This window comes from Zalophus californianus, chromosome 14 (genome assembly GCF_009762305.2).
Source record: "Zalophus californianus isolate mZalCal1 chromosome 14, mZalCal1.pri.v2, whole genome shotgun sequence".
NCBI classification, from domain to species: domain Eukaryota; kingdom Metazoa; phylum Chordata; class Mammalia; order Carnivora; family Otariidae; genus Zalophus; species Zalophus californianus.
The window spans coordinates 66,885,044-66,911,613 of record NC_045608.1 but is presented as its reverse complement, the minus strand read 5'-3'; the positions used below and the strand labels follow the sequence as shown (position 1 = coordinate 66,911,613).

At 51.8% G+C, this 26,570-nt stretch overlaps 1 protein-coding gene across 6 annotated transcripts in view; it reads left to right on the top strand.

The window, feature by feature from the left end:
* Window positions 1–1,777: 1,777 nt before the first annotated feature.
* The window catches only part of ST8SIA5 (ST8 alpha-N-acetyl-neuraminide alpha-2,8-sialyltransferase 5), a 52,108-nt gene continuing 27,315 nt past the window's right edge, over window positions 1,778–26,570 (top strand). For 2 of the 6 annotated variants that reach the window (XM_027576532.2, XM_027576529.2), the window contains exons 1-2: window positions 1,778–2,435; window positions 18,782–18,889. In XM_027576532.2, coding sequence (XP_027432333.1) covers window positions 2,305–2,435; window positions 18,782–18,889 — 239 coding nt within the window. In that variant the 5' untranslated portion in view covers window positions 1,778–2,304. The remainder of the gene's footprint in view (window positions 2,436–18,781; window positions 18,890–26,570) is intronic. The other 4 variants (XM_027576531.2, XM_027576530.2, XM_027576534.2 and 1 more) reach the window with 4 other exon arrangements.

Genomic DNA, 26,570 nt, shown 5'->3' with positions numbered 1-26,570 from the left:
CATGACCTCTGCAGGGGAGGACCAAAGAAGTGAAAAATTAGACTCTGTCAACTTGGACTGCTGTGCAGGACCCGCCACATAATGTGTGTGGTCCAGTGCAAAGCAAAATGCAGGGCCTCCTAGTTCAAAAATTATTATTTTTTTAAAGATTTTATTTAATGTATTTATTTGACACAGAGAGAGGAGGAGAGAGCAAGCCCAAGCAGGGGGAGTGGCAAGCAGGGGAGAAGCAGGCTCCCTGCTGAGCAAGGAGCCCGATGCGGGGCTTGATCCCAGGACCCTGGGATCATGACCTGAGCTGAAGGCAGTCGCTCAACCGACTGAGCCACCCAGGCGCCCCTAGTTCAAAAATTATTAAGAAGTTAGACAGCAAGAGTGGAACATTAAGCCAAGGGTAGGGGTGCGGGTGGGGCACTGGTCCCCCACCCGTGAAGCCAGCCCTGCCTCTCTGGGGGAAAATGCCACATCTCCCATTCCAAACACTTCTTGCTAGGTGAGTTACTTTGGCCAACCAGAGCTTTGGTCCTTTTGATTGTAAAGTGGGTTAGCTAGAGGCTAGCAGGCACTAATTCAATTAATATATGCAAGAGCAAGCACTTTTTGATGTGTAAGACACCAAATAAATATAGGGATTGAATGGGCCATCTAAATGTTTATATGTTCTTTCTTTAATTGACCTCATAGATATTTTGGTACATAAACTCTTTACAGATAGGACAGGTTCCACTGCCACCTTGTGCATTAACACGAATTCCAAGCTTATTGGTGAATCCCTAATCATGAGATTTGCCTCCCTGTTCTTGGTCTTTCCAGCTCGAAGAGCAAACTACTAAAGGGTAAGGCCAGAGCATTGGAGTCTGGACGCTTCCTCATCAAAGTCACTTTTTCTTGCTGCGATTAGAGTTTCAGTCTAGTTGGGAGCCGAATCCTTGCCCGGACTCCAGAACCTTCCCAGCGGTTGTGGGGCCCTGGGAAGGGGCGCCCAGAAATCATCCAGCGAGGGCTCCATGGTGAACGCCGCGGGCACGTGACTCTCCAGGCCTCGGGAGACTGCGGTGTCGGGATGACAGGGCTGGCACCTGGCTTTCAGAGCGGGGGTTTAGGAAAAGGGGAGCACATTTAGGGACTTGGATTTCTGAAGAGGCGCGACTTCTGTGTTTATTTTCCCTGGCGTGCCCTCTGAAGCACAAACCTTTCCAGACTTGCTGACTTACTAAAGCTTTTGGGGACCGTGGTACCCTAAGGCGGCCGGCCGCCTGACCTAAGATTTATGAGCGGCTCCAAGGATGAGACAAGGTCCCAGTGTCTCGGTGACAACAAGGTCTTTGACGAACAGCCGCGGGCTGCAGCTGGGGAAAGGGAGGAGGCCTAGGGTCGGGGTGTAGAGCCTCTGGATTTTCTCCCTGCAGAGTGGTGCCCGGGGCGCAGGCGGGCAGCCCCGCAGGCCATCAGCATGCAGGAGCCGCGCGCGCCGTCCTTGAAGGGTTGCCCGTTGACCTTGCTCCGCTTTCTCCGGAGAAATCTCCCGAGCGCGAGGACGCGGTCACCGCGGTGACTCAGTGCCCTGCGCGCCGCAAGCAAACGCTCCCTTCCAGCATGCCCAGCTCCGCAGCCGCGGCTTCCCCTTCCTGCCCCCTTTTTTAATTCCACGATTCAAACCCGGTGTTTTCCGCTCCACCCCTCCCCCTCTCCACCGCCCGCCAGGCATTCGCCAGCCTGTCCGGGTGTTTGGTCCCCCCCACCTCCCATCTGCAGAACTGAAGGCTAACCTTCGCGCTGCCTCGCTGCGGGCCCGAGGATCGGACGTGGCCCGCCCGCGGCCGGGCACCGCGCTGGGCGACCGCGATCCGGCGCCCGACCGGAGGGGGCGGTGCGCCGCGCTCTGTGCTGCTCGGGCGGACGGCGCCCGGGCCCGACTCCCCATTGGTCATCACCTCGGCGGGGAGGGGCCGCCCCGGGCCTGGGGCACCTGGAGTCGCCTCTCCGCAGGGAAATCGGCGGCTGCCGGGCACGGGCGCCCAGAGGTAAAGGCGTCCGGAGGGAAGGCCCGGGGCCGCGGCCGAGCTCTCGGCCACCGGGTCTAACCTGCCCGCCGCTCCGGCGCCGGCCACGCTCGGATGCCCCCTGCGCCCGCCCCGCCAGGCGGAAACTTTGCCCCGCCAAGTCCCCCGCCCGCCTAACAGCGCCTAGAGGCGCCTGGTCGACCGCGCGCCCCGCCGGGGCCCCGAAATCCCGCGCGTGATTGCGGGGGCCCCCCGGCGTCCGGCGCCCGCCGCGCCCCGCCGTGCGCGTGCGGCCGCCAGGATGCGCTACGCAGACCCCTCGGCGAACCGGGATTTGTTGGGGAACCGAACTTTACTCTTCATTTTCATCTGCGCCTTCGCCTTGGTGACCTTGCTGCAACAGATCTTGTACGGCAGAAACTACATCAAGAGGTAAGAAAGTCCGAGCGCGGGTGGGGGTGCACGGAGCTCGCGGGCGAGCCCCCAGGTGGCGGCCACAGCGTCGTCCCCGGAGTGAGTGACCCCGGGGTCGGCACTTTGGCCGCGAGCACCGCCGCGTTAGGTTTGGGTCCTGGCCCTCCGAAGCGCATCTCTCCTCCCAGCGGCAGCAGAGAGCCTGCCCTGCGTGGGCCGGAGGGGCCCGACAACTTTGTTCTCTTGTGAAAATGAGGGACAGCTTGGAATTCCGAGCGGCCACGCTGTTGACAAATCCATCTGAACGCCCCGAGGGGCCACAGGGGTCAGATGGGTGTCCCCCAAATCTACAGTGCCATGGCCGTTTGGTTGGAGGGGAGGCTTCCGGGAGTGGAGGGCTCAAAACCGGATAGGATTACCCTGTGAGTTCTGAACTCCTGTGGGGGCTCTTGGGGGAAGAGCATCCCCCCAACCCCAGGAGCGCCAGGTTAGGTGGGGAGTGATAGTGGGCTGGGGCTGCGACAGGGATCGTCAATTTTCATGAACCAGTAACCACTGGATGTGTGAAACTCACAACCTGATCCGTCCTGAAACAGATGGTTCTCTCTCATGCTTACCCAGAAGGTCAGAGCTGCAGCAGGAGTTAACTCTCCCCTCGTTGGGCTCTCTTCCTCCACCACCACCCACCCCCCCCCCCCGCCCCCATCCACCGCCAACTCTGTTGGAAGAAGGAGCAGTAGGAGCTGTCACAGCCCGGGTCCCTGTGTATGCGAAAATCCCAGCTGTTTTGTTCTCCTGGCGAGGAGAGACGCCTTCGGGGTACTCTGCCCGTTTCAGAGCTTGGGGATAGCGGTTACCGCAGGATACTCCCACCTCAGAGCCACCCTTTCGGAAATAGCTTATCTCTCCTTTTGCCTGGAGGTTTGTTCTTTGTTGCAGTTAGGCTACTTCCCTTTCCCCCCGTCCCTCCCTTCCCCCCCCCCCCCCCCAGAGCTGGGGAGTATGAGGCCCCTTGCCTGGAACATTTGTTTTTTAGCCAGCCACAGCCCCTGACCTCCCCAGACAGCATTCTTCCCTGGGGGAGGGCAGCTGATGAGCTTTGCATGGTGCTGGTGGCTTTAAAGGACATTTTCGGGGTCTCCTGGCTGGCTTGGGTCTGCCTCCCCTTCTGGCTACTGCCGTGCCTCCAAGATAACCCCATGCAAGGACTGCTGGGCCCCTGCTGGCTTCCACCTGCTGCACTTGTTACCTCCTCAGCAGGTGACTCTGGGTTCCTGCACCCTGTTGGCACCTACTCAGCACTGCTGGGGCTGCTGGGGTCCCTGCTGCCTTGTCAACAGTGGGAAAACATCAGTACCCATGCTCAGCGCCAGCTCATCTACTAACTGCTTTGCTCTAGCAAGCCCTCCCTGGTCTTGCGTGGATGTGCGAGCTGCCCAGAGTTCAGCGGCCATGCAAGTTGCCTCCCATCCTCCCTCACATATAGATCCTGACTCCCTGAATCTCAGATGACTCCTCTCAGGCCTCACTCTAGGGACATGGGTTAATCCAGTCAAGCAAGCAGAACTGGCCTATACTTGATCCTGGAAAGTTGCTGTGGGGGTCTGTGAGGAGGCAGATGATGTGGTCCTGGTGTTCAGGAGGCTTGAGATCTCTTTGGGGAAACAGAATGACTGCAGAGGAGATAGTTAAGTAGTAAGTGTTAACTTGTCTGAGGAAGGAGGTACCAATGGGCTGGAGTAGTTAGGGAAGACTGCCTGGAGGAGGTAGAACCTGAGTGGGCCCTTGAAGGAAGGGTGAGATTTAGATGGGTGTGTGTGCGGGGAACGTGTGAACTGAAGAGTGTGTGAGCAAAGGTGCAGAGATGGGGCACCACCTCCTTTCCCCCTCCCATGCCCAGACTACCCACTCATGCATTCACCTGTCTTGTTTCGTATACATACAATCATAATGAACTGACTTGATGTGATTATTGGTCTGTGTCCTGTCTAGAAATACCTCACACTTGAGTGTTCCCCAAGCAGAGATCTTGGGACAGCCTCATGAGAATCGCCTGCAGGGCCACTGATATGCAGATGCTTGGGCTCAGAATTGGACTGTCTGGGGATAGATCCAGTACGTGCTTGTTACCAGGTGCCCACATGGTTCCTAACAAGCTCCCCCTGCTGCTCTAGACCCACAGTTCTCAAGGGAGAACAATGTTACCCCCAGGTGATATCTGGAAACATTTTTGGTTGTCACACTGGGAGAGGAGAGTGCTACTGGTGTCTTATGGATAGAGGCCAGGGATGCTGCTGAAGATTGCACAGTGCACCATCTGCTTCCCACAGGAAAGCGTTATCCAGCCCTAAATATCAATAGGGCTGAAGTGGAGAAACCCTGCTCTGGACCGAAAGCTCCAGGAGGCAGGGATTCACTCTATTTTGGTGCCACCTGCACCCTGAGCACCAAATATGATGCCTGGCATGTAGTAAGCTCTCAATAAATATTGGATAATGAAGAAATGATTAAAAGTGGTGTGTGTGTATGTGTGCGTGTGCCCACGTGCGCCCAGCGTAACTGGAAGACACAGTGAAGAAATGGATCCAACTGGTATAAGGGAGAACGTGGAGAATGGGGACAGATGGAATGTTGGGTGAGCAGCTTTAGTGAGGTGCTTTGTGGATGGGGAAGGACAGGTTGAACTGGGTTCATTCAGTCATAGGGAGCCACATGTGGTCTTTGAGCAGGGTAATGATATGATAAAAGCCTCCGGGGATGGAGGGTTATTTGGGCTTTGTAAGGAGAGGTTAGCGATGGGGAGAGGCTGGGAGGCTCTTGTTACAGCCTGGTACAAAGTGAGGAGAATCTGGTGTGGAGGGCAGATCCACTTTGGACGTTGGGGGTTCCTGAAGGCTGCCATTCTTCGTTTCCGTTCTGAGCTGGGCTGATGATGTATTCAGCAAAGCCTCCATTGTTTCCCACCTTACAAAGAGCTCAGGGGCGCAAAGGTGACAAGCTATTTCAGTGAGAATTCGGGACAGACTTCACCAGAAGGGAGTGGGGGATGTGAGTTGGTATGTGTTCTTTCCTTGGCCCCTGGTCTCTGCCTGTGCTGTGCTGTGGCCACTTCTGGGGGTGCCCGTTGGAGCAATCAGGACTCTGGGGCCCATCTTGCAAACACCTCCGGTGCTCAGAAGGGGAGAAGGTGGGCAGTGCAGATGGCTCAGGGGGCATAGTGTCTGTGGAGAATGTGCACACTCTGGACTGGGAAGAGAGAGCATGAGACAAAGCTGCGAAGTTTGCTGTTGATGTTCTTGGCTTCCTCCTGCCTGCGCTTTGTTGAACACATACTTAATGAAGATTTGCTCTATGCTGAACACCACGCTAAGTGCTGAGGAGAGTCGTGTGGCAGGCGGACACAGTCCACGGTCTCCGGGGAGCTTGCAGTCTATTAGGAAGACAGAAAGGCACGTAATACGTACATAAGCCAAATTGGAGGTGTGAGCAAGAGCTTCCAGAAATGAGGAGGGAGCCGTAGTGGATCAGGATGGCTTCAAGGTGCATGGAGGCATTTGAAGGGGGTCTTGAAGAAAGGAAAATGATCCATAGGCATGGGGGAGGAGGAAGGAAAGGGGTTGAAAGCCAGCTTGAATAAAGATAGCAAAGTGCAGGGGAGAGCTAAGTAATTCTGCATGACTCAGATATCACAGCTGTGTAGCTGGGGGCAAGGTGAGGCAGGCAGGGCCTGATTATGGAGAATCGAGTAGGAAATGTGTGAGAAGAAGCATGTCTGGAGGGAAGAGGGTAACAAATTTAAGTCTGGATCTGTTAGGACACTCACTGCAAGGAGATCCACATGGAGCTATCCAGCAGCTCCTTGGAAATGAGCTCTGGAACTGTGGGCGGAGAAGAGCCAGGCTAGCAATGCAGATTATTTAGTTACCATCAAAATCAGTGTTTTCCCAACTTTTATAATTGTTAGCCACAGTAAGAACTGTGTTATACCCAGGGATCTAGAACACACTCATACACATCTGAAACAGGCACAGTAAGAACTGTGTTATACCCAGGGATCTAGAACACACTCACATACACATCTGAAACAGCCATTTTGTGAAACAATGTTTGGCCTTATTATAAGAAATGTGCTTTTAATATTTTCTATTCCACTTAATTTACAAAATAAATTCAGCCTTAAAAAGGAAGGGAAATCTGATACATAACATGGATGAATCTTTTTTTTTCTCAACATGGATGAATCCTGAAGACATTATGCTACAATAAACCGGACACAAAATGATGGATATTCTATGGTTCTACTTACATGAGGCACCTGGATTAATCAGTTCATAGGGACAGAAAGTAGAATGGTGGTTGCCAGGGGCTGGAGGTAGGGTGGGAGGTTAGTGTTTAATGGGGACAGAGTTTCAGTTCGGGAAGATGAAAACGTCTTGGAGACGGATGGTGGTGATGGCTGCATAATGGATTGACTACACTTAATGCCACTGAACTGTAGACTTAAAAATAGTTAAAACAGTAAATTTCTGTTATGTATATTTTACCACAATACAAAAGTTGAAGAAATTCTCGGGGTAAACCACCAAGTTGATTTTATAACTTGTTGGTTTGAAACCCTTAGTTAGAAAAACACTGGTCCCGGGCTCCTGGGTGGCTCATTCGGTTGAGCGACTGCCTTCGGCTCAGGTCATGATCCTGGAGTCCTGGGATCGAGTCCTGCATCGGGCTCCCTGCTCGGCGGGGAGTCTGCTTCTCCCTCTGACCCTCATCTCTCTTTAAAAATCTTTAAAGATTTTATTTATTTATTTGAGAGAGAATGAGATAGAGAGAGAGCACGAGAGGGGAGAGGGTCAGAGGGAGAAGCAGACTCCCCACCGAGCAGGGAGCCCGATGCGGGACTCAATCCCGGGACTCCAGGATCATGACCTGAGCCGAAGACAGTCGCTCAACCGACTGAGCCACCCAGGCGCCCCAATAAATAAAATCCTTAAAAAAAGAAAGAAAGAAAAACACTGGTCCCCGTGATGAGGTTGGATGAGATCACCCAGGAGAGAGCAGAGTGAGGATGATGAAGCCCGGGGCACAAAGGAGAGCCTTAAGGACTGCCTGCATCTAAGGGTCCAGAGAGGAGAGCTGGCTCTGGAAACTGAGGCTGCAGAGAGGTAGAGGGGAACGGGTGTTAAGGAAACCAAGGCATAATGGTGCCAAGCAGAGAGCGACGGTCACCCGTGACACCCACTGCAGAGGGATCAGGTAGGATAAGACCTACCTGGATTTGGCTATATGGGCAAGGACAGTTCTGGGGGGCGGGGGCGATGGGTCCAAAGAAGGATTTTCTCGAATCAGGGGCATGGAATTTGTACCGTCTTCCTTTAGGCCCTCCACTGCCCCCAAGCTCCTTTGTTAGTGCTAAAAATCTTCACATGAACTTGCATCCCTAAGAGTGCAGAGGACTAAAAGTACTTACACTTTAACAGAGGGGCAGGGAAAGGGCAGTAGGTTTTTGTTGTTGTTGTTGTTTCTCTGTTAGTTAGAAAGGTCACTGTAGATTTTGTTTTTACAATCTGGTCTCAACCTGCCTTTTAAACTTAATCTCAGAGGAAGACCAGATAGGCGTGGGCCTCGCATGTCCTCTTTTTATGTCTTTCAATGACATTTTGTAATTCTTCGTAAAGAATTTGAACATTGCTAGGCTTATTTCTAGCCACATAGTTTTTACTGCTATTGTAAAAATTTATTTTTAAAAATTAAATTTTCTAAACATTTGTATATATACAAATGTATATACTAAAGTATACATATGTATATATATGTAGTATATACAGTATTTGTATAGCATTTGTAGCTAGTATATAGAAATAAATCTGATCTTCTTGTATATAGATTTTATAACCAGCAACCTGGATAGTATATACATAATGACAATAATTTGTCTGTAGAATCTTCTGGGATTTCTGCATAGACTTTTTTTTTTCTTTTATCACAACCCTGTACTTTAATTATTTTTCTTGTCTCATTGAGCTGGCTAGGACCTTTGATATAAGGTTCAATAAAAATGTCATCGTGAATATCCTGGCCTTAATCCTGATTTTTTTTTCTTTTTTAACTCTCTTTTAAAATAGCTTTATCCAAATATACAATTAAATGACTTTTGGTATATTCACACCATTGTGCATCCATCACCACAATCAATTTTAAAACATTTTCATTATCCCGAAGAGAAACTGTACTCCTTAACCATCATCCCCCAGGACTCCCATTTCTCCTAGCTGTAGGGATGCACACATATGCTAGTGTATCTTCTGTCTCCATAGGTTTGTCTGTTCTGGACATTTCATACAAATGGAATCATATGATATGTGGTCCAGTATGACTTTCATCTTTCATTAAGTGTGATGTTTTCAAGGTTCATCCACGTTATGGCATGTGTCAGTACTTCCTTCCTTTCTTTTTTTTTTTTTTAAGATTTATTTATTTATTTGAGAGAGAGCACCTGAACACGAGTGAGGGGAGGGGCAGAGAATCTCCAGCAGACCCCGTGCTAAGTGTGGAGCCTGACATGGGGCTTGATCTCAAGACCTTGAGGTCGTGACCTGGGCTGAAATTAAGAGTTGGCTGCTTAACCGACTGAGCCACCCAGGTGCCCCAATACTTCATTTCTTTTTGTTCATGAATAATATTCCATTTATAAATATACGACATTTTATCTGTCTGTTCTTCAGTGGTGGAAACTGGGTTCTTGTTTTCACTATTACAAATAATGCTGTGATGAGGATTTGTGTCCAGGTTTCTGTGTGGACATGCATTTTCATTTTTCTTTCTTTAAAGAGTTTATTTTATTATTTATTTGAGAGAAAGAGAATGAGAGATAGCACGAGAGGGAAGAGGGTCAGAGGGAGAAGCAGACTCCCTGCTGAGCAGGGAGCCCGATGCGGGACTCGATCCCGGGACTCCAGGATCATGACCTGAGCCGAAGGCAGTTGCTTAACCAACTGAGCCACCCACGTGCCCCATTTTCATTTTTCTTGGGTATATACCTGCAAGTGGGATTGCTGGCTCATATGGTAACTCTACATTTTACCATTTGAGGAATTGCCACACTCTTTTCCAAAGTGGTTATGCCATTTTATACTCCCTCCACGCAGTGCATAAGGGTTCCAATTTTTCCATATTTTTAAAAAACACTCATTTTTATCTGTCCTTTTGGTCATAGCCATCTTGGTGGTTTTGAAGTGGTATTCCATTGTGGGTTTGATTTTGTATTTCTCTGATAACTAATGATGTAGAACATACTTTCATGTGCTTATTTGCCATTTGTATGTTTCCTTTGGAGAAATGCCTATTCACATCCTTTGCCCATTTTTAAATTGGATGATTTGTCTTTCCGTGATTGAGTTGTGAGAGTTCTTTATAGCTTCTAAATATATTGATTTGCAAACATTTCTCTTATTCTAGGGGTTGTCTTTTTACTTTCTTGATGATATCCTTTGAAAATGTTTAATTTTGATCAATTCTTATTCATATATATATATATATATATATATATATATATAGTTGTTGGTTGCTTGTGCTTTAGGTGCTGTATCTATTAAATCATTGCCTATGTACACTGCTCAGTGTCACAAAGATTAGCCCCTGTGTTTTCTTCTAAGAGTTTTAGAATTGTAGCTCTTATGTTGAAGTCTTTGCTCCATTTTGAGTTATTTTTTGTATATTGTATGATTAAACCTGACTTTAAGGAGAATTATAGTACAAGTGTCTGCTTAAGTTTTTGTTTTTGTTTTTTGTAGATAACCTCTAAGAGATTAAGACTCCCTTGTGGAGTATGCTAACAAGTTTTGTTTACTTGTCTTACCGTGTTTGGATATTCATTTTATCAGATGCTTTTTTACTGCTCTTGGATAATATGTAGTTTTTTGCCTTTAATCTTTTGATGTGATAAATTACATTAATAGGTGTTAAACTTATAATTTGGGGGATGAACCCAGCTTGTTTATGGTGTATTATTTATTTTCTGTGATGGGAGATTTTGTTGGCCGGTATTTTTATTTAAGATATTATATCTCATGTTAGTGAATGATATTGGCATGTCATTTTCTTATAGAATGCTGTCTCTGTCTGGTCTTAAAACCAGTCTTGTAAAAAGAGTTGGGAATATTCCTTCTTTATTCTGTGGGATGATTTATGCAGGTCTGAGATCATCTATTCTTTGAAAGTTTGGTAGAACTCACCTGTACAGCCATCCACACCTAATGTTTTTCTTGGGGGAAGACTGTAAGTTGCTAATTCCGTTTCCTTCCTGGTTAAGATGATTTCTTCAACCACACAGGAGCAGAGGTTGGGTCTGTTTTGTTCTGCCTTTTGTAGAGCAGACTCTCCTCTATGCTCTTCCCTCCAGCCTTGCTCTCCTGCGCACGGAGGGTGCAGATCTGGGCTGCCTGCATGTGGCTGGTGCAGGCCTGAGACCTGAGGATATGAAACTGGGTCAAGAAAAAGCACAGCCTGACTCCGTGCTGTATCTGAAGTTGCATTGGAAGGCTCTCCTCATGCAACCAACCCTCCTTCTCTTCGACTGCCCTGAGAAACAGGCACAGCCCAGGAGATAGGACCACAGGGGTGGGAGGGTCTATCCAGGGGCTGGTTCTGGAGGGGGGCAGGTGCCTCATGGGGACCTGGTGGAAATGGATGGTTCCCCAGAGAGGAGAAGGGATGCTGAGCTGACCGGCACCAGGGTGTGTGCTGGGCCGGCAGGATGACCTTGTTTGGCTGATCAGAGCAAGCTTGTCTTGAGCATCTGACACAGGGCTGGGATTAGGGTGAGGGAAGCCTGGCACCCAGGGGACAAGACTCGAGGAGGCCTCCCTCTCAGGGGTCTGCCCTGCACCTGCGTGAGCCTGGGAGGGTAGGGCCCTGGGAGCCTTGCTTGCCTCCGTCCAGTCCTGACCCTGACCCTGACCCAGGCTGCACTTGGTTGTCTGTCAGCTGCCTATCCCTGCCCCACATGTCCTCCAGGGATGCAGTGCTGCCCTCTCACACTTCTCCCTACCCCTCTCTTGGTCCCGTTCTTTTCTTTTTGACATCTGTACTTTTCAGGGAAATTGGACCTCTTAGAGGTCTTAGCATCTCTTCTGTGACTTATCCAGGCCCACTTACTTCTCCTCTAATACCCTCTGATCCAGAACTTCCCAAGTTTAGCCCTTAACCCTATGTATAGGGACCCCTGTCCCCTCCCTACCACACACGGGTGAAGGATTTATCAGGTAATGATATTAATTATTAACATTCCTTAAGGGTTCATGAGCCAGGCTCTGACCTAAGGAGATAGTCCTAACTGAGGATTCTTTCATTTAATCCTTACAAGAGTCCTGTTAAACAGGTACAATCATCCTCATTTAATACTCACTCAGAGAGGTGAGTAACTTGTATAAGGTCACATAGCTTGCAAGATCCTTAAAAAGACGTTTTATCCATCTCTGAATTCCCAGGACCTAGCACAGTGCCTGACATTAATTGCTGAATGAATGGATGCATACAAAGGGAACCTCTAGGGGTGCTTGGGTGGCTCAGTCCGTCAAGCATCTGACTCTTGATTTCTGCTCAGGTCATGATCTCAGGGTGGTGAGATCCAGCCCCACGTCGGGCTCCAAAAGTCTGCTTGTCTCTCTCCCTCTGCTCACTGCCCAGCTGTCTCTCTAAACAAACAAACAAACAAACAAATCTTTTTTTTGAAAAAAGGAACCCCTAAACTTTTCCTAATAATTATCAAATAGCAATTAAATGCGCACTCAGCTTTGTACTGGGGCGGGGGGGGGGAGAGGGGATGTTACTAAAAATTATTAGCTATGATGCATATTCTTAAGGAACTTAGAGCACACATAAAGAGACAAACATGAAAAACATGTAAAACTGTATAAATAAACTTGCAGTTGTGTGGCATAGGTGATAAAGCTCGTAGGGTTCAAAGGAGATAGCAGTTGGGTGATGAGTAGCCTGGCAGGAGCTGATGTGGGCTTTGGAGAGCTAGTTTATTTGAGGGGGTGATTCTGGGGGACAGGCTGGGGTGTTGAGGCTGCAGGTGCAGAGGGTGGCAGTCATGGAAGGCTTTTGAATTTCTTTTTATTCCCTGGTGCTTGGTGAGGCGGATAGCCTCCCTCTAGGATCTCAGTTTAGTGTTCTGCAATGTGAGAGAATGAGCAGGAGGGCTGTTCTCTTTCCCAGCTCTGAGGAGGGGGGCTGGCCCTTCAGCACAAAGGCTCGGGTCAGGCTTTGCCGGTCCTGTCTGTGAGGGGGCGCACAGGTCCTGCAGGCACGGGAGATGGGAAAGAGGCTGGTAAGCCAGGGGATGGGGGCGGGACTGCCAAGGTTATTGGGAGAATAAAATGCATTCGCGCTCACTCCAGCCTGAGATGGTACCCGATTTGTGTTGCTCCTGTTGAGCCTCTGAGTAAAGGAAAACAAGCCCCCCCCGCCCCCCAGTACACCAGTTCTCCACTCTTCCCCGGGCCATCAGGCTGAGGATCAGTATTTCTGGGATCAACACTGCTCTTTCCCCAGAAATAAACCACAGCCCCCCCAGAAGAAGGCTTACAGGACTCAAGACTCCCCCAGTGTTTTCTCTTTTCTCAGTGTCAGGCTGGGTTGCTATCCTGACACCAGTTCATCACTCTGGGCCCTCTTCCCCCAGCCAGTGCTTGCAGAGCAGATGTTCCCACCCCTGTGGCCTCCCACCCAGTGCCCTCCAGCTGGTGGAGGTGCCATTCTGCACATCTAGTCCCAGCCTCCTCCTGGTTAAGGTTCACTAATTGGTTCATTCATTCATTCATTCGTTTGTTCATCAGCAAGCATAACTCACAGGCCCTTTATGTACCAGACCTTTGGTGTCCAATATAATAGGCACTCGCCATGTGTGGCTATGGAACACTGGAAACATGACTAGTCTAAACTGAGATGTGCTGTAAGTATAAAATACACACTAGATTTCAAAGACATAATATGAAAAAAGATGTAACCTATCCCATTAATTTTTCAACTAGCAATAATCACACCACGGATAAACCTCATTGATTATATGTTGAAATGACAATATTTTGGATGTGTTAGGTTAAATAAAATATATTATTAAAATTCATTTCACCTTTTTTTTTTTTTACTTCTTAGAAACCTTTTTATTTTGAGAATTGTAGATTCACATACTGTTGCAAGAAATAATACAGAGAGAATCTGCATACCTTCCTCCTGTTTGCCCAGATGGCAACATCTTTCAAAATTATAGTACAATATTACAGCCAGGAAATTCACATCCATACAATCCATCCACCTTACTCAAATTTCCCTAGTTTTACGTACACTCATTTGTGTGTCTGTGTATAGCTAGTTCTATGGAATTTTATGATGTTTGCTATTTTTTATTTTTATTTTTTTTATAATGTGGCTACCAGAACATTCTAGATGACATCTGTGGCTCCTGGTGTATTTCTGTTGGATAATACTGCCCTAGTCTCTGGTTGCCAAGATGTATGAAACAGGCTTCCTCTCAAGGAGCCCTTCGGAGAGAAGGACCAAGCACTTGTGAAAAGTTGACAAACTCTCCTACATACTAAGTGCCAAGTGTGCTGGGGTTCCAGGACAGAGAGACTCCTAGAGCCTCAGACAACGTGGAAGCCTGTGTCTTAAATGGAGAAAGGAGGGTACTCGTTTGACACAGAGTGGGGGCTTCAGTCCTGCCCACCTGGCTCCCTGTTCCTCAACCCCACCCTCTGCCATGTCCCCTCCCTCCTCTGCAGTCACAAAGGGTACCCCAGTGCCCCGCAGAGCCAAGCTGGAGAACTGCGGGCCCAGGCTGAGCATCTGAATGGAGTCTTGAAGGAAGAGTAAGTTCCTGCCCTGGAGGATTAGAGAGGGAACTCAAGTGTATTGTCGGGTAGGACTGCTGTCACAGGACCACGAACTGGGTGGCTTCAACAGAAAGTTGCTGTCATGCAGTTCTGGAGGCCGGACATCTGGGACGAAGGTGTCAGCAGGGTCGGTCCCTTCAGAGGGCTGTGAGGGAGAATCTGTTCCATGTCTGCCCTGCAGCTTCTGCTGGTTTGCCTGTAATCTTTGGCCCTCCTTGGCTCGTAGATCTCTCCCTTCATCTTCACTTGGCATTCTCCCTATGTACGTGCCCATGTCCAAATTTCCCCTCTTTATAAAGACACCAGTCGGTCATATTGGAGTAGCTGCCCCCCCCACTTCAGCATGACCTCATCCTAATTTAATGAATTAACTCTGCAGTGACCCTATTTCACAGGTAATAGGGGTGAGGATGTCAACATAGGAATTTTGGAGGGACACAATTCAACCCATCGGAGTCGTAGGAACGAGCAGAAGCAAAGGCTGGGGCAGGAATGAAATGATTGGAGAAGTTCAGCTGGACGGGGTTCCCCAGGTTTGGGGGAGAGGGTTGTTAGTTAGCGTGGGCTGCTAACATCGGAGAGTTGGGGACGTGTCCTAAGATGGAGAAGATAGAATTAGTGGGTGCTCTTAAAGGAGAGTGGTTGGAGTGAATGCATGCATGAGTGTTTGAGGGCCCCCCGTGTCCACATCACCCCACTGCCCTCCAAGGAGGCAGGGGGTCCCCACTCTGCTCGCTGTAGTCCGCCGGTGGGGGTCTTAGTGCCGGAGGACAGACGAAGACTGTGTGCGCAGCCCCAGCCCCTCCCTCACCCTGTGCTCCTGCTGCAGCAGCCTCTCTGGAAGGGGAGGTCTGGAGCGCCGGCCCAGGGAGCGCGACGTTTGGATGTGGGCCTGGGGGGCCCAGGCTCCTCTGCGGTGCATAGACTGGGGGTGGCAAGGTGGTCTCACAATTGTGCCTGGAGCTTGTCTGGTTTCTCTCTCTGGACCCCTCCCACGGCTGGGTGTCCCCGTGTGTACCCCCGTGTGTACCCTTGCCCCAGCACTGTCAGTACGGAGACCCCTGGGCCCTGGCCCAGCCATTCCTTAGCCAGAAGCCTCTGCAGAGCCATGGAAGGTCTTAGAATCCAGGAGCCTCTGTCTGCTCCCTGGAGCTATGGGTTCCAGGCCTGGGGGCTCTCAAGGAGGCCAAACCTCTGCCACCTCTGGGCAGTGCTTGTAGGGAGGACAGCCCCCCCCCAACTCCTCTCCTCCCTCAGGAAGCCCCCACCTACAGCAGCTTTTCTGTGGCCCCACATGAAAGTCCCCACAGGGATGAATCCACTTCCCTTTCCCCCTGAGGTTCTTCTGGGGGGAAGGTTACCATCCGGCCCTTCACAGAGAAATACCGTGAGTCACTAGTGAGTGAGGAGCGGGGACGGGCAAAGGAACTTGTGGAACCTGGTAATTTTGCCCATTAATCTCGCTGAAAAGGCTTCCCAGCTGGCAGGCACTTCCACTTGCATCTGGGTGGGAAGGTCTTGGCACCTTCTCAGAGAGGCCTTTTCTGACCAGATCCTTCTGGAGACCCAGAGCGGGGGTAGGTAGGGGAGGGCCTGGCGCTCGCAGACTCCCTGGTGGCCCGGCGGAGTTCTTGGCTCCTCAGGAGATGATGTGGTCCCACCTCCCTCTTAGATGGCTTTGAGGGAGCACAGCAAGGTGACGCTGCTTCTCTCGGCCCATGCCCTGTCACCTGCCACCTGCCCTGGCTCAGTCCCAACTACAAAGACCCTCTTGCCAGCCCCGGAAGAAGCCATCACACCCCTCAGGGCCAGCACAGGTGCCAGTGCTGGAACATTCTTCCTCGGGAGCCACCTGCTGCCTCATCACCCACTTCCTGTCCTGCTCCATGTCACCCTCTCAGAGAGGCCCCCTGGCCACCCAGTGTGGACCAGCACCCCTCACCACCCCAAACTCCTCATCCCCCTCGCTGCCCTTTCTTTTTCCCACAGCGCTTGTCGGCATCTACACGTGTCACCTGTTAGCTTATTGTCACTGTATCTGTCTCCCTCTGGTAGCAGTTAAGTGTCCTTGGGGCAGAGTTTTTTTTGGTTGGTTCATTGTTGAACCCCAGCACCCAGCCTGGCAGGGCTGTTCAATAAATATAGAATAATATAATAAATATTTGAAATATATCTACCTATATAATAAAATAAAAATAGCTTGAAGATAAAGGAAAAATGTCCTCAGTCAGTTGTGAAGTACGACACAAGCAACTTGCTGATGAATGATGGAAAAGTGGTAATACCTTTTATTTCACGAACTCGGTGTGAAAGGAAGAGTTCATTTCCTTTTCTTCTTTTAACTGAGCTTTATCCACCAGCTGGTGGGAAACTGAGTCTCTCATCCTTGAGGGGCCTTCCATCCACCCTCCTCCCCCCACTACCCCAGGTTTGTGTGGAACAAAGCAGCTGGGGGGCTCCCAGGGCCACCCCGGCCTTGGTCAGTCTGCTCACTGCTCTCTGGAGGCTCCTGGAGCCCTGGGTCCAGCCTCCTGGGGTGCCCCAAGCTGTGGTCTTTCTGAGGCTCCCCTGTCTGTTTAGAGGGGGATGTGGTGGGGGAACCCCAAAGCAGGAAGCTGGCTTCCTGGACTTGACGCATCTTCTGCCAGCTACCCCTCCTAGACCCGAAGCCGGTTTGCTCCCCTCCTGGCTGCCTAGGACAGTTTCTTCAGGGAGCTGGGAAGCTTTCAGCCCCCACAACACACAGGGTCCTAAAGTAAGAGAATAAAAAGCCCAGCTCCCTTCTTGGAATAAATAATTCAATAGATTATCCTCCCACGAAAGTTAAGTACTGATGTTTTCTGAATGACTTTCTTCTTTTATTATTTTTTTCCACATGGAGTCAACTCAAGGTTAGCCTTAGCCTCACAATGATAACACGTTGGGCATTTCTGTTCCCCGTTGCTTGCTTTGCCAGTGGGCGAGGGGGAGGGAAAGGGGTAGTCACGGGCTCTGGGCACGCACTCCCCCAGGCTTCCTCGGTGGGCGCCCCTTGCTGTTTGTTTTGTTCTCTGACTTTGAGGTTAAAGCTTTTCTTGCGTGCTGGTTGGTGGCCTTTCACTGCCTGTTCATATTTCAGGGCGAGCCAGTCTCCGGAAGGAAGGTTCGTTGGAGCTCTGTGAGGTGGGCATTGTCTTAGGACAGTGGTTCTCAGCTGGGGGGATTTGGCCCCCCAGGGGATGCTTGGCAACCTCTGGAGACATTTTCGATCATCCCAATGGAGGGTGTGGGTTGAGGTGTTCCTGGCATCTAGAGAGTAGAGACGGGGAGGGGCACAGCTCAGCACCCAGCAATGCACAGGACAGCCCCACAACACAGAATGACCCAGCCCCGGATGTCCGTAGTGCCGGGTGGAGAACCCCTGTGCTAGGGTGATCAGGTGACACAGTCCTATTCCTCCATAGTGGTTTTTTTGTTTTGCTTTGTTTTTTTCTTTTTGACTTGGTCTGGTTCCCTCCTAAAATCCACCCTCGCCACCTGTGAGACAGGGTGTGGGGTGGGTGGGTTGCAGATTGGTGTCTCCGTGTATGAGGAAAATTGCAGAACTTCTGTGGGTCAGCTACCTGGAGCGCAGCCTCCTGCCGTCTGTGGGGCAGGCCGGTTCTGTGCCCACACTGCGTGGGCTGAAGGAGGGGAGCCGGTGTTGGGGGGGTGTCCCGCCGCTCCTCATACAAACCTGAAACAGCCCTCCCACTTTCAGCCCCACTCTGCGCTCCTGCCCTCAGTGGCCCCGGACCCCCAATTTCAGAGCCTTCTTGAGTTGTGCACAGGGAAGAGATCGACTGCCCATAAACATTTGGGGCTCCACTCTTTCGGGTCTTAGGGTAATTAATTACCCATCTGCTTTTCATCTTCCATGGTGTTGTCACTGGCCCCCCCTCCATCGCCTCCTCTCCGTGCTCACATCCTTATTTATTCCTTTGCTATCATTTCAGTCAGGGGTGGGGAGGGAGCAGAGATGACCATGGGTGTGGAGTCTCCAACCAGGAGGTGTACCCTTATGCCTGGGAGAGCCGGATTGCATGAAAAGCTTTGCAGTGTGGCCCTCCGAGGCCGCCAAAGTGCTGGAGCCTGAGAGCTCTTCCGGTCTAAGTCTCCAGCGGTGGGGGTTGAGGGACTCACCACATAGGAGGTAGCCGAGCTCTCTGACCCTGACCTCGCTAAGCCTCAGTTTCCCCGTGTTTATAGCGTGTGACCTCAGCTCTGCTGGTAGAGGCGGAGAGAGGGGATGGAGATAAATGAGCAGAGAACACGATACCGGGCTTTGGTTTATCATCGTCCTCCTCATGGGTGGGGATCCCCTTTATCTCCAGTAAGCGAGCGATCAAGGTGACGTGTCCCTCGGCACGGCAACGGAAGGAGGCTCTGTGGTTAGATGGGTTTCAGCCCGCGGGTGAGTGCTGAGTACCGACTGCCTCGTTTTCTTGCCAGAGGCCTCCAGTTTGGTTGGCAGAGTGGCGACCAGCTGGCCAATTGGACGGGGCTCTTTAATGTCACGGACGACCCGGCAGTGCAGAGCGGCAGTACCTCCAGCTCCAGGTACAGACCCCCCGGCAAATGACCAGGGAGGGGGGGGAAGCCCATCCTGAGGTGGCCTCAGAGCCCTGCCCGTGGCCCACCCCCAGAGCTACCCTCAGGGGAGAAGCAGGTGGCTCAAAGCTCACTGCGTTTGGCACCCCGCCTTTGACATGAGGGGTGAGGGCTAGGACCCAACCACAGCACAGCGGGGACTCACTGGCCCCTCTCTCAGGGAGCGGGGAGCTGGAGGGGGTGTGGAGTCTGGATCTCAAGCTTTCCTTGGAAGTGGGGGCTTTTCACTCCGTCCCTGCTGCAAAGGTTTCGGATGTTGGCCCACAGGTGTGTGTAGGTCTGTGTGTGGGTGGCATCAGGGGTGGGCGTCGGGCACGGGGCATGGGCTCTGCTCCTCGGATGTCCCGTGGTACGGGAAGTTCCTATTCTGCCCCCAGGCGGGGCTGACCTTGGCTGGGAAAGAACGATTCCCATCAAGATGGTGCTGAGATTTGACATCCTTGCCATCGCATGGTTCTTCCTTCCTGCTCTGCTGTTGTGTTGGGAGTGAAATCAGTAACGAGGGGCACTCTATACTCAGGAGCTCAGCGTTTGTTGAATGCGTGAAATGCAGGATGCTCTGGTGGGGGGCACTCATGGCGGGGAGGGCATGGTGGGGAAGTCTTTCAGACAAGGCAGAATGCTTTCTCTGGGTGTGACTGGGACTTGCCAACTAAGGGTTTCCAGGGGCCAATTAAGTTGTTTGGTCCCTTAATTTTTGCATTTCTCGGTATGTGCTGTCAGGTCTGTTTCCCTGGGAAAGAGGCCTGAGTTTTTGCTGTTGTTAATTTTGACACTAAAACCTTAAATTGACCCCACAGAGGAGAAGTAATGTGTTTTTTAAGGACCGCCCCCCCCCCCCACCCGGATACGTATGATTCTGTTCAGTGCTTTGAAAAAGTACAGACGTGGTTCCAACGTCAGAAGCATCTCAGCGGTGGCAGTGTTCACAGACAGGACTTAGTGTGTGGGCCAGCCTCAGAAACCCAGGTCTTACTCTGGCCAGTTCTTTCCATATACGGGGGTAGAGCCCCGGCCAGCTGCTGGGCCCTGGGATGTCACCCAGTAAGAGTGGGGCATCCAGAATTGTCCCTTCTAAGTATCACACCTCCACTGTTGGCCCTTCTGCTGTGTGACTCACCCACCCAGATGGGGGTGGTCTAGGTAAGTCCGCAGTGTCTGCCTTCCTGGGTAGGACTCTTTGAAGAACTCGCCGAGAGGTTTGGCTAGAAGGTGCTTAATCAACTGAGCAAGAAGGGACAGGCCCCTGGGAGCCATCTCTGGGGGGAGACCCCAGCAAGAGCGCTCCTTGCACCTTCTCCTGTTGCCAGCGGGCTTTCCCTCTCCTCCTCTCTCTGCATTTTGTTGCTGATTTCTCTGCCCCTCTGCCCGACCTGTTCTCCCCTCCTTCCTGCTACCCTTTCTTGTTCCCTAGTTCCTGCTTCCCCCCCCATCTCTTTTCTTCACTACTCCCTCCTTCACTTCCCCTCCCTTTTATTTTTCTCCCCCGCCACAGTGACCCTGGACAGCCCCCTCTTCCCTGTCACCCGGGACCCCCCAGGGTCAGAGCCACCGCTGGTCTCTAACCATTTGGTTTCAGAACTAAGGCACCCTTTCGTCACCGTGCTCCGCAGCTGAGCTGATTTCCTTCTGGAGAGCTGCCATTTGACCCAGAGCCCCCTTAGTCATGGAACAGATGTGATGAGCACACAGCCCAACTTCTTCTGGGACAATTCCAACGTCAGTTCACAATTTCTGGTTGACCCCCCCAAAGTACTATTACATATGTGAGAAACCATAATATGCATCGTTCCCACATGTGGGAAATAATGGTTAATGTAATTAGAACTGAACCGTATGTTGGAGATTTTTTTTTTTTTACCTCGGCGTAGGAGTGGCTTCTGCCCTCTTCATAATGGGTAGGACAGCTCCTGGCAGCAGATTTGCAGGGCTGGGGGGAGAGGGGGCCTAATGCCGCTGTGGAGAGTGCTCTTCAGGGTGAAAGTACATCATCCCGGTGAACAAGTCTCTACGCCTGGAATATGTGATGTACTTTGTGGTATTTTTCACCTTCTGAATAATTCAGTGCATGCCATATTTTGCTCCGTATAGTTGTGTGGTGGGTCGTGGTGTGGTAAAGTGTGTTATTTATTATTAACGTGGTTGGAGGGGAAGTTAGGAGGTACCACGTATAACCAGAGCATAAAGAGAGGCAGAAAAAGCAAATGACTCATAAATTGTATATTCAAACAGGAGTCTTGGGAGAAGGAGCAGGTCCAAGCGATCGGTCTGGAAAAGTCCAAATAAGACCACAAAGAAAATCCAGGCCAGAGAGTGCTCAGAATGGCTGCAGTCAGGTCTTCTCATTGGACATGAACTAGGAGAAGTCCAGGCTGAGTTGGAAAGTGTGTGAGTTATAAAATATACATCGACATACAGCTTTATTAATTTCAAGTGTGGGTCTAAAAGTGTCCAGTGAGAGTCCTCCGGGGAGCTGTTTTAGTGAGCAGATAGGACTCAGTTGGAATCAGCAAATGCTGCTATTTAAGTGGGTGCCTTGAACGCAAGCAGGAAGGTCTTTGAAGACACTTCTCATCATGTTGGGGTTATGTTTGTGTTTCTTTCTCCCGCACTAGACAGTGATGTGAGCCCTCAGCACCCAGGTAGCACCTAGCATGTAGAAGGAGCTCAATGCATGTTAATGGAATAAAATAATGAATTAAGCAGGTGCACAGTAAAGGCTGTTGGTAAAAAAAAAAAAAAGCAAACTTACATTTCGGGGTTCCCGAATTCTCCCTTAGAGATGTATTCCTTTGAATAAATCTGTCTCTGGCACTGTCTTTGAAAATTAATCCCCAGAGGGGAAGCACTTTGAATCATAAACTCCTTCACAGTTTGGAATGATGGGAGAACGTTCTCTTGAGAAGAGCAGAAGGTAGGACCATCGGAGCACTCTGGGCAGCCTGTCAGAGGGGGAGGGGCTGGCTCAGCAGGAGAGAGAAGACAGTGAAGGCAGAGTATACACTCCTGCAATGACTGACTGAGAAGCCCTCCCAGACGCCACGCACAGAGCACCATAGCAGTTCTGGAACGGTAGATGTGCGGGTGGGGAGCGCCCGTGTCCTCCACAGCCAGTTCAGTGCCTTGAGCCCTCTGCCCGGGCCCCCCAGAGATGGCCCAGAGGGCAGGGGCAGGCAGCAGCACCTGTGGTGGTCATGGTCCTGCAGGGTGGGAGTGTTGCATGCACTGCCTGAGCACGTCCCGGGGGTAGGACTGAGTCAAAGGGGCTGAGGGCAGCTGGGCCAGGAGTCCCCCCAGGTGCTGACTCTGAACCAGGCCTGTAGCCACAGCGCATAGGGCTTCACTCAGCTTCTGCCACCTGGACCCTGCTCCACATCAAGTCCTTCTCATCCTGTCGGTGTCCATCTCCCACTCCACCTCCTCCTTGAAGCCTTCCTGGACAGCCCCCTTACCTGTACATTCTGTAAGAAGTGTCTGCCCGGAGGGCTCTTTCTATCATTTCACATACACTCAGCTCTCTGGCAAGTGCACATAAACGTCTCCGTGTTTGCTCAGGCATTCCGCAGATCCCGAGAACCGGCCTGGACCACCTGTGCGAGCATATCCAGGGCCCTCCAGACCCTCCAGCTTCAGACACAGCCCACAGGCGGCCCGGCTGGACGGTCCCATCAGCCCCTGTCCCAGATTCTGTACAGCCTCAGCCCTCCTGGGCTGCGGTGGGATGGCAAGAGGCAGTGTGCAGCCCACTGTCTGATGTCTGGAGCAAAACTGCCCAGGCTGATGCCCATCCAAGCTGCCCATTCCTGGGACAGCATTCTCCCCGTGTTGCTGGGCTTCCAGGCTGGGGTGCAGGGGACTTCCTGAGTGGGAGAGTAGCACCAGCCATGGGAGAAAAGAGCCAGCCTCAAACCGATAACACAGGAGACTCTGCTCCACTGAAGAGTGAGTTGGGTGAGAGTCCAGGGCCTGGGCCAGAGCCCTTCACTCGGGGTGCGATCTGCGTGTGTGTCTAGCAGGCACCTTGCAATGTGGGCTTCAGGATGGTCATATTTCAGAGCTGCGATTCAGTTACCATTTTATTATGCTGTATTCAGTTGTTCCCTAATTGTTTCAAGATGGTATATAATTAGGTAATAAATTGCGTGGCACCGATGACGAGTGTGCCAAGAGCTCAGCGTGGAGGTCAGAGGTGCTTCCATGGAGGGGCAGGACTTGGCTGGGATCTCGGCAGGTAAGGGCTGACTGTGTGCCAGGTGCTGTGCTGGGCACCTGCACCTGTTCCTGCACTCAATCCTCACCCTCCAGTGCCTGAGGCGGGTCCTGTCGTTGCCTGCATATTCCAGATGAGGATACTGAGTCACCACTTCGAGGTGGTGGCTGACGGAGCTGGCCCACACAGCATCCTCCACTCCAGAGTCTAGGGACTAAGGCCATGCTAGACAGAGGGCTTCTGCTTCCTGGGTTGTGGACAGGTCAGCCTGGGTAGGGTTGGGTGTCCTGCTCCATCTTTAGGGTCTCTCGTCTCCCCACCCCTCCATCTTCTGTATCATTCTCCTACCCTCTCTCCCCCCACTGTGCTTAGTGCTTTCTTGATTGTTACACCTGACAAATGCTTCCTTCTACCTGCTCCTGGACATTCTACATTTCAAAGAGGAGCCCTTGGGGGCAAGGTTACCCCAGGGGAAAGAATTTTCCACGTTGGACTTGCAGGTGTGGTGACAGCTTTTGAGGGCTGGCGCCCGTGCACCTGACTTGTGGTGCAGGCTGGTTTAGCATAAGCCTCTGCGGTCAATTTTTAAGTCTGTGGGAAAGGACAAAAAATAAAAAATAAAAAGAGGGATGGAATTCTCGGGCTCCGTCCAATGGAGAAGAGTTTGGAGAATCAGGTTTGGCAGAATGTTCTGGGCTGCATGCTGGAAAAGCAAAACAAAGTTGGTATGGCTTCCCCATCTCCTCCCATGTACCTGATGAGGGCCTCTGGTGGCCAACAGGCAGGAGGCTGTCTGTGGAGGCCAGGTTGTGGGTGTCTTGGACTCGCCAAGTGGTGTTGTCCCATAGTCCCCCTGGACCTTGAGCTTTGCGGCCCTTGGTTGAGTCTGAATTGAGTCTCCTGGACAAATAACCACTTAGGTGAATGGTTCTGTGCCCCAGCTTCCCATCTGGTAAGCTCCTGCCTTGCTCAGTCACTAGTAGGGTCCCCTAAGAGGACCTTCTGGGTAGATCCAGGCCCCAGCTTCACCCCGACTCACAGCTGGGTATGAGGACTTCCCCCTCTAGGCCTCATTTCCAGATCAGATGGTCAAGGGTGACTGTCAGGGCCTCACCCCAGGTCAGCTCCCAGAATGGAAAGAAAAAGGGGGCCGGAGTCAGCCCGGGAGGACTCAGCATCCACCTGATAAGCAGTTTAGGGGGTGCCCAGCTGGTAAGGCACACCGGGCTGTCCCAGCTTTCCAATCCACGTAGTCACGCATAGCCTGCACCTCCTACATCGAGGGCCCTAAAGACTGTGCTGGGATGGGGACAACGGGGTTCACAGAGGCTGTCCTCCCCACGCAGGCCTCCTTGTGTGGAGTGTAAACCTTCCCTCCCTCACGCTCCACTGGGGCCTTCAGGGTCTCAGAGAACACTGAGGTGTGTTCCTTCTAACTCTGGCTGGTTCTTCCCACGTTGAGGCAAATGCCATTCTTGCCCCCTCAGCCAGGACTGAGTCTTCACGTGCTCCCTGTCCCGGTACGGGCGGGCTGCTTCCACAAAGTCCTATAGATCCGGGTGGCTTGTAAGCAGTACACTGTCTCTGATAGTTCTGGAGGCTGCATGCTGGAGATCAGGGTGACAGCACGGTTGGGTTCTGGTGGGAGCCCACTGTCATCTTGCTGTCCCCTCACATGGTGGGAAGAGGGTGGGGGAGCTTGCTGTGGTCCCTTTTATAAAGGCCCTGATCCCATTCATGAGAGCTGCACCCTCATGACCTAATCACCCCAAAGACCCCACCTCCTAATACCATCACCCTGGGGGTTAGGATTTCAGCATGTGAATTTTGGGGGGACACAGACATGCAGTCCTTGGCACCCAGCGCTCATCACACAGACTTCCGCCATCACTGTCCCCAGCATCTCCCACTTCCGTTCTCACTTCAGCCCATGCCAGTGGGGCTTCTGCCTTCCTGCTCCGCTGAATCTGCTCTTGTCAGGATCACCGACGACCACCTAGTTGCTAGGTCAGTGGGACCTTCTCTTTCCTCCTCTTCCTTGGCGTTCATTAGCTCTGGACAGAGCTGGCCCTCTGTCCTGGAAGTGCTCTCTGCTCCTGGCATCCGTGTCTTTGGGATCTCCGGATTTTCCTCCTTCCCACGACTCTCCTTCTCAGACTCCTTTGGTGGCCCATCTCCCCTGCCACCATCCAAATGTCTGTTGGAGCCGCAGGCTTGCCCTCTGCTCTCCGCCCTCCCCTGAGATCTCTCTAAGTCCTTTGTCCCTTGACCGTGGAGCATGTATCTCTGACCCTGACCTCTGCACTGGGCTGCAGACGTGTGACTCTGACTGCCTACCTATGATCTCCCCTTGAATGCCTGACAGTCACAGCAAGCTTCCTTTGATTCAGGCCCAGGCTGTTTTTCTCCATCATTCCCTCCTCTTACCATGGCTCTGTGATCCAACTAGTTGTCCAGGCTAAAATCTTAGGAGTTACCGTTGATTTCTCTCCTTTTTTTCCACCTTTCCAGTCTTGCCATCAGCACATCCTGCTGGTTCTATCCTTAACGCATGTCCTGTTCGGTCTCCTTCTCGCACCTCTTTGCTGCCTCTTGGCGCAGTCCACCATCCCCCTGTCTGCTCTGGCTGGACGGCACGGTCTCCCTACGGCGGCCAGAGGCAGCTTTCACATCGGGCCATGCGTTTCCTCTGCTCCAGCATGCTGCCGTATCGAGCAGCCCCCAAGCCCAGCTGGACCCGGTGCCACTCACCCCCGGGCCTCGATTCCTCTCACCGCCCATCACCCCACGGCCCTGTCCCTGCAGCCCTCTGGCATTGTCCATCCTCGGCGTGTTTGTGTTAACTTGCTGTTCCTTCTCTAGAATGTTCGTCCTGGACCCCTGCTGACGGCTCCGTCTGTCTTTGTCCGGAGAGGCCATCCTTGACCTCCTACCACCCTTCCAGGTGCCCTCCAGCCCCCTTGCCTGCTGTACTTTTATAGCGCTTATCTCTACCTGGCTCTGTGTTGCATTCATATTTCATTTGTCTCCTATCCTGGAAGTCCGTGAGGGTGGGGGCTTTATCTGGCTTGGTCATCACGGCCTCCCGGCCTATCCCAGTACCTGGCACGTAGTCGTGGGTCAGTAAATCTTCGGTGAGTGAAAGAGGAGAAGAGCCATCCGTCGAGGGCCCTGGCCCGGGAATGGGGTTGTTGGGCAGAGTGCAGTGTAATAAGGACGGAGGCGGAGCGTGCAGGGCGCTGTGGGCGCAGAAGAGGGAGGGCAGGGAAGGCTCTGGCCAATAAGCCGGGAGCAACTAGAGAGACATGGTGAGGAAGAACGTTCCAGACAGAGACACGCCTCCAGGGAGAAAAGAGGACGGACTCACGCCCCTCGTGCCGGGAGGGGGAGAAGGGTGCCGGAGGGCGCAGAGGTGACGAG